Below are 11945 nucleotides of genomic sequence, written 5' to 3' on the forward strand. Positions count from 1 at the left end.
TAAAGTGGCTGTTCCACTGGATGTCATAAGGTGAATTCACCAATTTGTAAGTCGCTCTGGATAAGAGCGTCTGCCAAATGACTTAAATGTAAATGTTAACCGACTTGCCAAAACTATAAGAAATTTGTGGAGTTGTTGAAAAACGAGTTTTAATGACTCCAACCTAGGTGCATGTAAACTTATGACTTTAACTGTGAATCAAATAATCATTTTGAAAGGACGCATATTAAAATACCATTTTCAACATGGCTGCCTGTTATCAACACTATTCAGGCTCATATTAAAACTATGAAAAGACATTCTTCCCAACACTCTGTGGGGTCATGATTGAATCCAGATGCATCAGAACAGCCGGATTAGAGGCAGAGAAAACACACAAATCCTCTTTTCCTGGTGGCCCTCTAACAGATGTTGTTTGGTACCATTTCACTGTGGTGACTAGCGAGGAGACAGACAGACAGGCAGGCACTGCCACACCAAGCCTCTCTTCTTGATTTACAGGGATATTAGGGGCTAGGCATGGCTAGCTCTGTTCTCTCTCTGCTAATACGTAATATGGCGCTCAGTGGGAGAAGGGGGAGATGGGCTCTGTGTGGGTGCGTGTGCGTGCGTGTGGATGTGTGTGTGGGTGCGTGTGTGCGTGCATGCATGTGTGTGCGTGGGCGAGATGGGCTAAATGTCAGCAGCCCTGTCACAAATAACAGTAGAGTGCCTGCTAATAGGCAGGTCTGTACTGTCTCCAGACAGCCACCGTTTACCGTTCCATGGACAGAGATGAAGGAAGAGAGGGAGGGAGGAGGAGGCAGAGGAAGAGAGAGGGTTGAAGAAGGAGAGTGAAGGAGGATGGAGGGAGGAGGAGGCAGAGGAAGAGAGAGGGTTGAAGAAGGAGGGTAAAGGAGGATGGAGGCAGGAGGAGGCAGAGGAAGAGAGAGGGTTTAAGAAGGAGAGTGAAGGAGGATGGAGGGAGGAGGAGGCAGAGGAAGAGAGAGGGTTGAAGGAGGATGGATGGAGGAGGAGGCAGAGGAAGAGAGAGGGTTGAAGAAGGAGAGTGGAGGAGGAGGCGGAGGAAGAGATAGGGTTGAAGAAGAAGGATGGAGGGAGGAGGAGGCAGAGGAAGAGAGAGGGTTGAAGAAGGAGGGTGGAGGAGGATGGAGGGAGGAGGCAGAGGAAGAGAGAGGGTTGAAGAAGGAGGGTAAATGAGGATGGAGGGAGGAGGAGGCAGAGGAAGAGAGAGGGTTTAAGAAGGAGAGTGAAGGAGGATGGAGGGAGGAGGAGGCAGAGGAAGAGAGAGGGTTGAAGGAGGATGGAGGGAGGAGGAGGCAGAGGAAGAGAGAGTGTTGAAGAAGGAGAGTGGAGGAGGATGGAGGGAGGAGGAGGCAGAGGAAGAGAGTGGGTTGAAGAAGGAGGATGGAGGGAGGAGGAGGCAGAGGAAGAGAGAGGGTTGAAGAAGGAGGGTGGAGAAGGATGGAGGGAGGAGGAGGCAGAGGAAGAGAGAGGGTTGAAGAAGGAGGGTGGAGGAGGATGGGGGGAGGAGGCAGAGGAAGAGAGAGGGTTGAAGAAGGAGAGTGGAGGAGGATGGGGGGAGGAGGCAGAGGAAGAGAGAGGGTTGAAGAAGGAGGGTGGAGGAGGATGGGGGGAGGAGGCAGAGGAAGAGAGAGGGTTGAAGAAGGAGGGTGGAGGAGGATGGGGGGAGGAGGCAGAGGAAGAGAGAGGGTTGAAGAAGGAGGGTGGAGGAGGATGGGGGGAGGAGGCAGAGGAAGAGAGAGGGTTGAAGAAGGAGGATGGAGGGAGGAGGAGGCAGAGGAAGAGAGAGGGTTGAAGAAGGAGGGTGGAGGAGGATGGAGGGAGGAGGAGGCAGAGGAAGAAAGAGGGTTGAAGGAGAGGGTCGAGGAGGATGGAGGAAGAGAGGGAGGGGTCTTGCGTTTTCCTGGCCTCTCTGATTTTGAGTTCTTTTGACATATCTGAACCACTTTCCCAGTTGGCTGCTCATCGGGGAGGGAGAGCCCACCTCGCTGACGCTAACACAGCCATTAGGGCAGGAGGGGGGACGAGGGAAACGGGCTTGGCGTGGGGGTTAGGGGCGAGGGACAGGGACAGGGGCCACTCTGCCTGGCTGCTCAGTGAAGCATGTTTAACAACGAGGGGCAAACATTAGAGGCATTTAATATGAACTGTTAGTGTGTTAGTGTCACCCCGGGTCATTGGCTGAGGGGGTGGGGGTAATGGTTTGAAGGGGTGAGCATAATGGGACAGGTGGTAGGGGTAAATGGAACTAAATGGGTTGTGTTTTCTCAGTGACGGTGGAAAGAGACACACACACACACACACACACTCAGACACATACTGTACACACACACGCATACTGTACACACACACACAAACATACTATACACACACAGTGATGTAGAAAAGCCTACCTCTATTCCCAGGGATCCTTGGGGTTAATTTAGCAGAACAGCTTCCTCCCTCCTTCCCCTGCCTTTGTAAGTGTTTTAATGGCAACAGTACCCTAGCTCTTACCTCTCCTATTATCTGGTGTGGGGAGAGGAGGGTCCAGATGAGAGGGAATAACCACTCGCATCCCTGGACATTCTCTACCATCATCCTCTACCCACTTCCTTCTCTCTCTTCCGTTTCTCTCCAAGAGCCCTCACATGGTGCTCTTCTCCCTCCCCCTCTCTCCATACCCTGGACTAAATGCTGCTCTTCTCCCTCTCTCCATACCCTGGACTAAATGCTGCTTTTCTCCCTCTCCATACCCTGGACTAAATGCTGCTTTACTCCCTCTCCATACCCTGGACTAAATGTTGCTCTTCTCTCTCCCCCTCTCTCCATACCCTGGACTAAATGCTGCTTTTCTCCCTCTCCCTCTCCATACACTGGACTAAATGCTGCTCTTCTCCCTCTCCATACACTGGACTAAATGCTGCTCTTCTCCCTCTCCATACCCTGGACTAAATGCTGCTTTTCTCCCTCTCCATACCCTGGACTAAATGCTGCTTTTCTCCCTCTCCATACACTGGATGAAATGCTGCTCTTCTCCCTCTCCATACACAGGACTAAATGCTGCTTTTCTCCCTCTCCATACCCTGGACTAAATGCTGCTTTTCTCCCTCTCCATACCCTGGACTAAATGCTGTTCTTCTCCCTCTCCATACCCTGGACTAAATGTTGCTCTTCTCCCTCCCCCTCTCTTCATACCCTGTACTAAATGTTACTATTCTCTCCCCCCTCTCTCCACACCCTGGACTAAATGTTGCTCTTCTCCCTCAGTCTCTCTCCATACCCTGGACTAAATGTTGCTTTTCTCCCTCCCCTCTCTCCATACCCTGGACTAAATGTTTCTCTTCTCCCTCCCCATCTCTCCATACCCTGGACTAAATGCTGCTCTTCTCCCTCCCCCTCTCTCCATACCCTGGACTAAATGTTGCTCTTCTCCCTCCCCCTCACTCCATACCCTGGACTAAATGTTGCTCTTCTCCCTCCCCCTCTCTCCATACCTTGGACTAAATGTTGCTCTTCTCTCTCCCCCTCTCTCCATACCCTGGACTAAATGCTGCTCTTCTCCCTCTCCCTACCCTGGACTAAATGTTGCTCTTCTCCCTCCACCTCTCTCCATACCCTGGACTAAATGCTGCTCTTCTCCCTCAGCCTCTCTCCATACCCTGGACTAAATGTTGTTCTTCTCCCTCCCCCTCACTCCATACCCTGGACTAAATGTTGCTCTTCTCCCTCCCCCTCTCTCCATACCTTGGACTAAATGTTGCTCTTCTCTCTCCCCCTCTCTCCATACCCTGGACTAAATGCTGCTCTTCTCCCTCTCCCTACCCTGGACTAAATGTTGCTCTTCTCCCTCCACCTCTCTCCATACCCTGGACTAAATGCTGCTCTTCTCCCTCAGCCTCTCTCCATACCCTGGACTAAATGTTGTTCTTCTCCCTCCACCTCTCTCCATACCCTGGACTAAATGCTGCTCTTCTCCCTCAGCCTCTCTCCATACCCTGGACTAAATGTTGTTCTTCTCCCTCCCCCTCTCTCCATACCCTGGACTAAATTTTGCTCTTCTCCCTCCCCCTCTCTCCATACCCTGGACTAAATTTTGCTCTTCTCCCTCTCTCCATACCCTGGACTAAATGTTGTTCTTCTCCCTCCCCATCTCTCCATACCCTGGACTAAATGCTGCTCTTCTCCCTCTCCATACCCTGGACTAAATGTTACTCTTCTCCCACCCCCTCTCTCCATACCCTGGACTAAATGTTACTCTTCTCCCTCCCCCTCTCTCAATACCCTGGACTAAATGCTGCTCTTCTCCCTCTCCATACCCTTGACTAAATGTTGCTCTTCTCCCTCCCACTCTCTCCATACCCTGGACTAAATGTTGCTCTTCTCCCTCCCCCTCTATCCATACCCTGGACTAAATGCTGATCTTGTCCCTCTCCATACCCTGGACTAAATGTTGCTCTTCTCCCTCCCGTCTCACCATACCATGAACTAAATGCTGCTCTTCTCCCTCTCCATACCCTAGACTAAATGTTGCTCTTTTCCCTCCCCCTCTCTCCATACCCTGGACTAAATGTTGCTCTTCTCCCTCCCCCTCTCTCCATACCCTGGACTAAATGTTGCTCTTCTCCGTCCCCCTCTCTCCATACCCTGGACTAAATGCTGCTCTTCTCCCTCTCCATACCCTGGACTAAATGTTGCTCTTCTCCCTCCCCCTCTCCCCATACCATGGACTAAATGCTGCTCTTCTCCCTCTCTCCATACCCTGGACTAAATGTTGCTCTTCTCCCTCCCCCTCTCTCCATACCCTGAACTAAATAATGCTCTTCTCCCTCTCTATACCCTGGACTAAATGTTGCTCTTCTCTCTCCCCCTCTCTCCATACCCTGGACTAAATGTTGCTCTTCTCCCTCCCCCTCTCCATACCTTGGACTAAATGTTGCTCTTCTCTCTCCCCCTCTCTCCATACCCTGGACTAAATGCTGAAAGTGGATATGTAGGCAGAGACAAACCAAAGTTTTACTGCCTTCTCCCCTTTTCTCTCTGTGGGTTGCCTTTGTTGGGCTGAAACTGTGTGTGTGTGTGTGTGTGTGTGTGTGTGTGTGTGTGTGTGTGTGTGTGTGTGTGTGTGTGTGTGTGTGTGTGTGTGTGTGTGTGTGTGTGTGTGTGTGTGTGTGTGTGTGTGTGTGTGTGTGTGTGTGTGTGTGTGTGTGTGTGTGTGTGCGTGAGAGAGAGAGAAACACAGAGGGTATTTGTATGTGAGAGAGAAACACAGAGGGTATTTGAATGTGAGAGAGAAACACAGAGGGTATTTGTATGTGTGAGAGAGAGAGAGAATGCTGTGGACTTTGTTTTCACCACCAGTTGATGTTCTAGCATGGCTCATCTCTAGACACACACACTCCTGCTCTGTTGTCAGGATCACAGTCAGTGTGCTGGGTAGAGGAGGCTCAGACTACTGCTTCAGTGTCTCAACAAGAACATCTGTGAAGTAAGAGAACAGTAGCAGCAGTAGAGGATGTGATGCAGTGTAAAGGAGCTCTTGTCTGCTTGGTGCTGAGGAATGTCTGTGACTGTTGATTTCCTTCCATTTCACGGTGTCCTCTTCAGAGAGCAGATGACGAGCCTTGCTTAGAATGACGAGAACTCTCCATTTCACGGTGTCCTCTTCAGAGAGCAGATGACGAGCCTTGCTTAGAATGACGAGAACTCTCCATTTCACGGTGTCCTCTTCAGAGAGCAGATGACGAGCCTTGCTTAGTATGACGAGAACTCTCCATTTCACGGTGTCCTCTTCAGAGAGCAGATGACGAGCCTTGCTTAGAATGACGAGAACTCTCCATTTCTCGGTGTCCTCTTCAGAGAGCAGATGACGAGCCTTGCTTAGTATGACGAGAACTCTCCATTTCACGGTGTCCTCTTCAGAGAGCAGATGACGAGCCTTGCTTAGTATGACGAGAACTCTCCATTTCACGGTGTCCTCTTCAGAGAGCAGATGACGAGCCTTGCTTAGTATGACGAGAACTCTCCATTTCACGGTGTCCTCTTCAGAGAGCAGATGACGAGCCTTGCTTAGAATGACGAGAACTCTCCATTTCACGGTGTCCTCTTCAGAGAGCAGATGACGAGCCTTGCTTAGTATGACGAGAACTCTCCATTTCACGGTGTCCTCTTCAGAGAGCCGATGACGAGCCTTGCTTAGAATGACGAGAACTCTCCATTTCACGGTGTCCTCTTCAGAGAGCAGATGACGAGCCTTGCTTAGTATGACGAGAACTCTCCATTTCACGGTGTCCTCTTCAGAGAGCAGATGACGAGCCTTGCTTAGAATGACGAGAACTCTCCATTTCACGGTGTCCTCTTCAGAGAGCAGATGACGAGCCTTGCTTAGAATGACGAGAACTCTCCATTTCACGGTGTCCTCTTCAGAGAGCAGATGACGAGCCTTGCTTAGAATGACGAGAACTCTCCATTTCATGGTGTCCTCTTCAGAGAGCAGATGACGAGCCTTGCTTAGTATGACGAGAACTCTCCATTTCACGGTGTCCTCTTCAGAGAGCAGATGACGAGCCTTGCTTAGAATGACGAGAACTCTCCATTTCACGGTGTCCTCTTCAGAGAGCAGATGACGAGCCTTGCTTAGTATGACGAGAACTCTCCATTTCACGGTGTCCTCTTCAGAGAGCAGATGACGAGCCTTGCTTAGTATGACGAGAACTCTCCATTTCACGGTGTCCTCTTCAGAGAGCAGATGACGAGCCTTGCTTAGTATGACGAGAACTCTCCATTTCACGGTGTCCTCTTCAGAGAGCAGATGACGAGCCTTGCTTAGTATGACGAGAACTCTCCATTTCACGGTGTCCTCTTCAGAGAGCAGATGACGAGCCTTGCTTAGTATGACGAGAACTCTCCATTTCACGGTGTCCTCTTCAGAGAGCAGATGACGAGCCTTGCTTAGTATGACGAGAACTCTCCATTTCACGGTGTCCTCTTCAGAGAGCAGATGACGAGCCTTGCTTAGAATGACGAGAACTCTCCATTTCACGGTGTCCTCTTCAGAGAGCAGATGACGAGCCTTGCTTAGAATGACGAGAACTCTCCATTTCACGGTGTCCTCTTCAGAGAGCAGATGACGAGCCTTGCTTAGAATGACGAGAACTCTCCATTTCACGGTGTCCTCTTCAGAGAGCAGATGACGAGCCTTGCTTAGAATGACGAGAACTCTCCATTTCACGGTGTCCTCTTCAGAGAGCAGATGACGAGCCTTGCTTAGAATGACGAGAACTCTCCATTTCACGGTGTCCTCTTCAGAGAGCAGATGACGAGCCTTGCTTAGTATGACGAGAACTCTCCATTTCACGGTGTCCTCTTCAGAGAGCAGATGACGAGCCTTGCTTAGTATGACGAGAACTCTCCATTTCACGGTGTCCTCTTCAGAGAGCAGATGACGAGCCTTGCTTAGTATGACGAGAACTCTCCATTTCACGGTGTCCTCCTCAGAGAGCAGATGACGAGCCTTGCTTAGAATGACGAGAACTCTCCATTTCACGGTGTCCTCTTCAGAGAGCAGATGACGAGCCTTGCTTAGAATGACGAGAACTCTCCATTTCACGGTGTCCTCTTCAGAGAGCAGATGACTAGCCTTGCTTAGAATGACGAGAACTCTCCATTTCACGGTGTCCTCTTCAGAGAGCAGATGACGAGCCTTGCTTAGAATGACGAGAACTCTCCATTTCACGGTGTCCTCTTCAGAGAGCAGATGACGAGCCTTGCTTAGAATGACGAGAACTCTCCATTTCACGGTGTCCTCTTCAGAGAGCAGATGACTAGCCTTGCTTAGTATGACGAGAACTCTCCATTTCACGGTGTCCTCTTCAGAGAGCAGATGACGAGCCTTGCTTAGAATGACGAGAACTCTCCATTTCACGGTGTCCTCTTCAGAGAGCAGATGACGAGCCTTGCTTAGAATGACGAGAACTCTCCATTTCACGGTGTCCTCTTCAGAGAGCAGATGACTAGCCTTGCTTAGAATGACGAGAACTCTCCATTTCACGGTGTCCTCTTCAGAGAGCAGATGACGAGCCTTGCTTAGTATGACGAGAACTCTCCATTTCACGGTGTCCTCTTCAGAGAGCAGATGACGAGCCTTGCTTAGAATGACGAGAACTCTCCATTTCACGGTGTCCTCTTCAGAGAGCCGATGACGAGCCTTGCTTAGTATGACGAGAACTCTCCATTTCACGGTGTCCTCTTCAGAGAGCAGATGACGAGCCTTGCTTAGTATGACGAGAACTCTCCATTTCACGGTGTCCTCTTCAGAGAGCAGATGACGAGCCTTGCTTAGTATGACGAGAACTCTCCATTTCACGGTGTCCTCTTCAGAGAGCAGATGACGAGCCTTGCTTAGTATGACGAGAACTCTCCATTTCTGTGTGTGAGAATATGGGTGGGGGGGGTGGAGAGAGAAGGGAAGGAGGCAGCAGGAGAGAGGGGCCTATTCTTCCCTCCTCTCATCCCCAGGATGTGGTCCATGTGTGTGGACAACCGTGTCGGTCACAGGCCCCCGGGAACAATTACTAAGACTGTGCTTCTCCCTCTCTCCCTCCCCTCTCGCTCTCTCTCTTTCTCTCTTTCTCTCAGGCTGACTCGGGCCCTCGTGGGGTCAGTAGGGAGCGCCTGGGAGCAGAGGCGCCCCACCAGCAGGAGAAAGGTGGCCCCTCAGTCCCTGCTCACCTCATAGGAAACCCCTATGCCTTTGGCCTGAGCCCCGGTGCTGTCATGCAGGACGCACGCTTCCAGCCCCTCAAGTCAGTAACACTGCCTGTACAGTACAGCGCTGACAGTACACTCTGTCCTACCCTGTCTTTTATAAGGTGTATTTATAATGATCAAATACAGTTAACTAAGTAAATCCCCTCGCTTCCTATTTCCCTCCCTCCTTCTCTTCCTCCCTTCCCCTCATCTTCCTTCATTATTCCTATATACTTCCCTCTCTCCCTCTCCTCTCACCAGTCTGCCCAGGCAGCTGCCCCATGGAGTGCCCCCTGGTGGTGTACCAGAGGAGTACCTACGGGGGTTCCGCCCCTACGCCACGGCTGAGGACCTCCGCATGCCTTCTGGACTGCCCCTGGGCCTGGACCCCGCCACCGCCGCCGCAGCCGCCGCCTACTACCATCCCTCCTACCTGCCACATCCCTCCTTCGCCCCCTACAGGTGAGTCAGGACAACACTCGTTGATCTACTGCTAGGTAGCGGTGCTAACAGAACCTTTGAATTGCCTCTAGTCTTTGGTACTCTTTCCGTTTCCAGTGCTTGCTAACACTCAAGGCTAGGGATAAAAACATGCTAGCTAGTGTTTGATGTTGTTGTCATTGGCTACTACCTCCAGGGATGATGAAGACAGCCCCAGTTAGCCTCTAGTCCTGTTTTCTGTGGACAGACAGTTTGATGACAAGGTTTAGAATTGATGGAGACGGGTAGTGCTTAGTTATAATTCGATCCTGTCGTTTGCGGGCGTATGTGTGTGGGGGGGGGGGGTTGATGTGCTGTTTGCTGTAGGCTGTGGGACAGGGTGCATGACCGTGCTATGTCAGCAGCACAGCAGGATGAAAGGAGGGCAGGAGCCATCACACACCGTCCAGTAATGGAGTTAATGAGGAGATGAGCCACGCAGAGACAGACAGACACAGACATCAGACTGACAACACACACACAAACACATTTGCTCACTCTTTCTCTCTCTCATCCACGAACACACACACACACTCCTTTTCTCTCATTCCTTCTCTCCCTCTCTCTCTCTCTCGCTCTCGCTCGCTCTCTCTGAAACACACACATCCAAAGAGAGTGAAGTGTGGCTGCTGTCAGTAGTGTGCTGTGTGGGGTTGATTGAGGTTATTTGACAGGTTGGCTGACCCTCTAATGCCCCCTCCCATGGAGAGACACAGCTCAGGTTAATGATGTAAACACTGGTTAACTGGGACACTCACTGTTATATTCTCTCTCACTCTCTCTCCCTTTCAATCCCCTCCTCTCCATCACTCTGTCTCTCTCTCTCCCTCTCTATCTTTCCTTTCAACTCCCTCCTCTCCATCGCTCTGTCTCTCTCTCTCCCTCTATCTTTCCTTTCAACTCCCTCCTCTCCATCGCTCTGTCTCTCTCCCTCTCTATTTTTCCTTTCACCTCCCTCCTCTCCATCGCTCTGTCTCTCTCTCTCCCTCTATCTTTCCTTTCAACTCCCTCCTCTCCATCGCTCTGTCTCTCTCTCTCCCTCTATCTTTCCTTTCAACTCCCTCCTCTCCATCGCTCTGTCTCTCTCCCTCTCTATTTTTCCTTTCAACTCCCTCCTCTCCATTGCTCTGTCTCTCTCCCTCTCTATCTTTCCTTTCAACTCCCTCCTCTCCATCGCTCTGTCTCTCTCTCCCTCTATCTTTCCTTTCATCTCGCTCCTCTCCATCGCTCTGTCTCTCTCTCCCTCTATCTTTCCTTTCAACTCCCTCCTCTCCATCGCTCTGTCTCTCTCTCTCCCTCTTATCTTTCCTTTCAACTCCCTCCTCTCCATCGCTCTCTCTCTCTCCCTCTATCTTTCCTTTCAACTCCCTCCTCTCCATCGCTCTGTCTCTCTCTCCCTCTATCTTTCCTTTCAACTCCCTCCTCTCCATCGCTCTCTCTCTCCCTCTCTATCTTTCCTTTCAACTCCCTCCTCTCCATCGCTCTGTCTCTCTCCCTCTCTATTTTTCCTTTCAACTCCCTCCTCTCCATTGCTCTGTCTCTCTCTCCCTCTATCTTTCCTTTCAACTCCCTCCTCTCCATCGCTCTGTCTCTCTCTCCCTCTATCTTTCCTTTCAACTCCCTCCTCTCCATTGCTCTGTCTCTCTCTCTCCCTCTATCTTTCCTTTCAACTCCCTCCTCTCCATCGCTCTGTCTCTCTCCCTCTCTATTTTTCCTTTCAACTCCCTCCCCTCCATCGCTCTGTCTCTCTCCCTCTCTATCTTTCCTTTCAACTCCCTCCTCTCCATCGCTGTCTCTCTCCCTCTATCTTTCCTTTCAACTCCCTCCTCTCCATCGCTCTGTCTCTCTCTCCCTCTATCTTTCCTTTCAACTCCCTCCTCTCCATCGCTCTGTCTCTCTCTCTCCCTCTATCTTTCCTTTCAACTCCCTCCTCTCCATCGCTCTCTCTCTCTCTCTCCCTCTCTATCTTTCCTTTCAACTCCCTCCTCTCCATCGCTCTGTCTCTCTCCCTCTCTATTTTTCCTTTCAACTCCCTCCTCTCCATTGCTCTGTCTCTCTCCCTCTCTATCTTTCCTTTCAACTCCCTCCTCTCCATCGCTCTGTCTCTCTCTCCCTCTATCTTTCCTTTCAACTCCCTCCTCTCCATCGCTCTGTCTCTCTCTCCCTCTATCTTTCCTTTCAACTCCCTCCTCTCCATCGCTCTGTCTCTCTCTCTCCCTCTATCTTTCCTTTCAACTCCCTCCTCTCCATCGCTCTGTCTCTCTCCCTCTATCTTTCCTTTCAACTCCCTCCTCTCCATCGCTCTGTCTCTCTCCCTCTATCTTTCCTTTCAACTCCCTCCTCTCCATCGCTCTGTCTCTCTCCCTCTATCTTTCCTTTCAACTCCCTCCTCTCCATCGCTCTGTCTCTCTCCCTCTATCTTTCCTTTCAACTCCCTCCTCTCCATCGCTCTGTCTCTCTCCCTCTCTATTTTTCCTTTCAACTCCCTCCTCTCCATCGCTCTGTCTCTCTCCCTCTATCTTTCCTTTCAACTCCCTCCTCTCCATCGCTCTGTCTCTCTCCCTCTATCTTTCCTTTCAACTCCCTCCTCTCCATCGCTCTGTCTCTCTCCCTCTATCTTTCCTTTCAACTCCCTCCTCTCCATCGCTGTCTCTCTCCCTCTATCTTTCCTTTCAACTCCCTCCTCTCCATCGCGCTGTCTCTCTCCCTCTATC

The 11945-nt window shown here is 50.9% G+C and overlaps 1 protein-coding gene across 1 annotated transcript in view; it reads left to right on the forward strand.

Annotated features, from left to right (window-relative positions):
* The window catches only part of gse1b (Gse1 coiled-coil protein b), a 408220-nt gene that overhangs the window by 379866 nt on the left and 16409 nt on the right, over window positions 1-11945 (forward strand). The window contains 2 exon segments of the mRNA XM_064992255.1: window positions 8641-8807; window positions 9013-9213. Coding sequence (XP_064848327.1) covers window positions 8641-8807; window positions 9013-9213 — 368 coding nt within the window.

This window comes from Oncorhynchus masou, chromosome 2 (genome assembly GCF_036934945.1).
Source record: "Oncorhynchus masou masou isolate Uvic2021 chromosome 2, UVic_Omas_1.1, whole genome shotgun sequence".
NCBI lineage: Eukaryota > Metazoa > Chordata > Actinopteri > Salmoniformes > Salmonidae > Oncorhynchus > Oncorhynchus masou.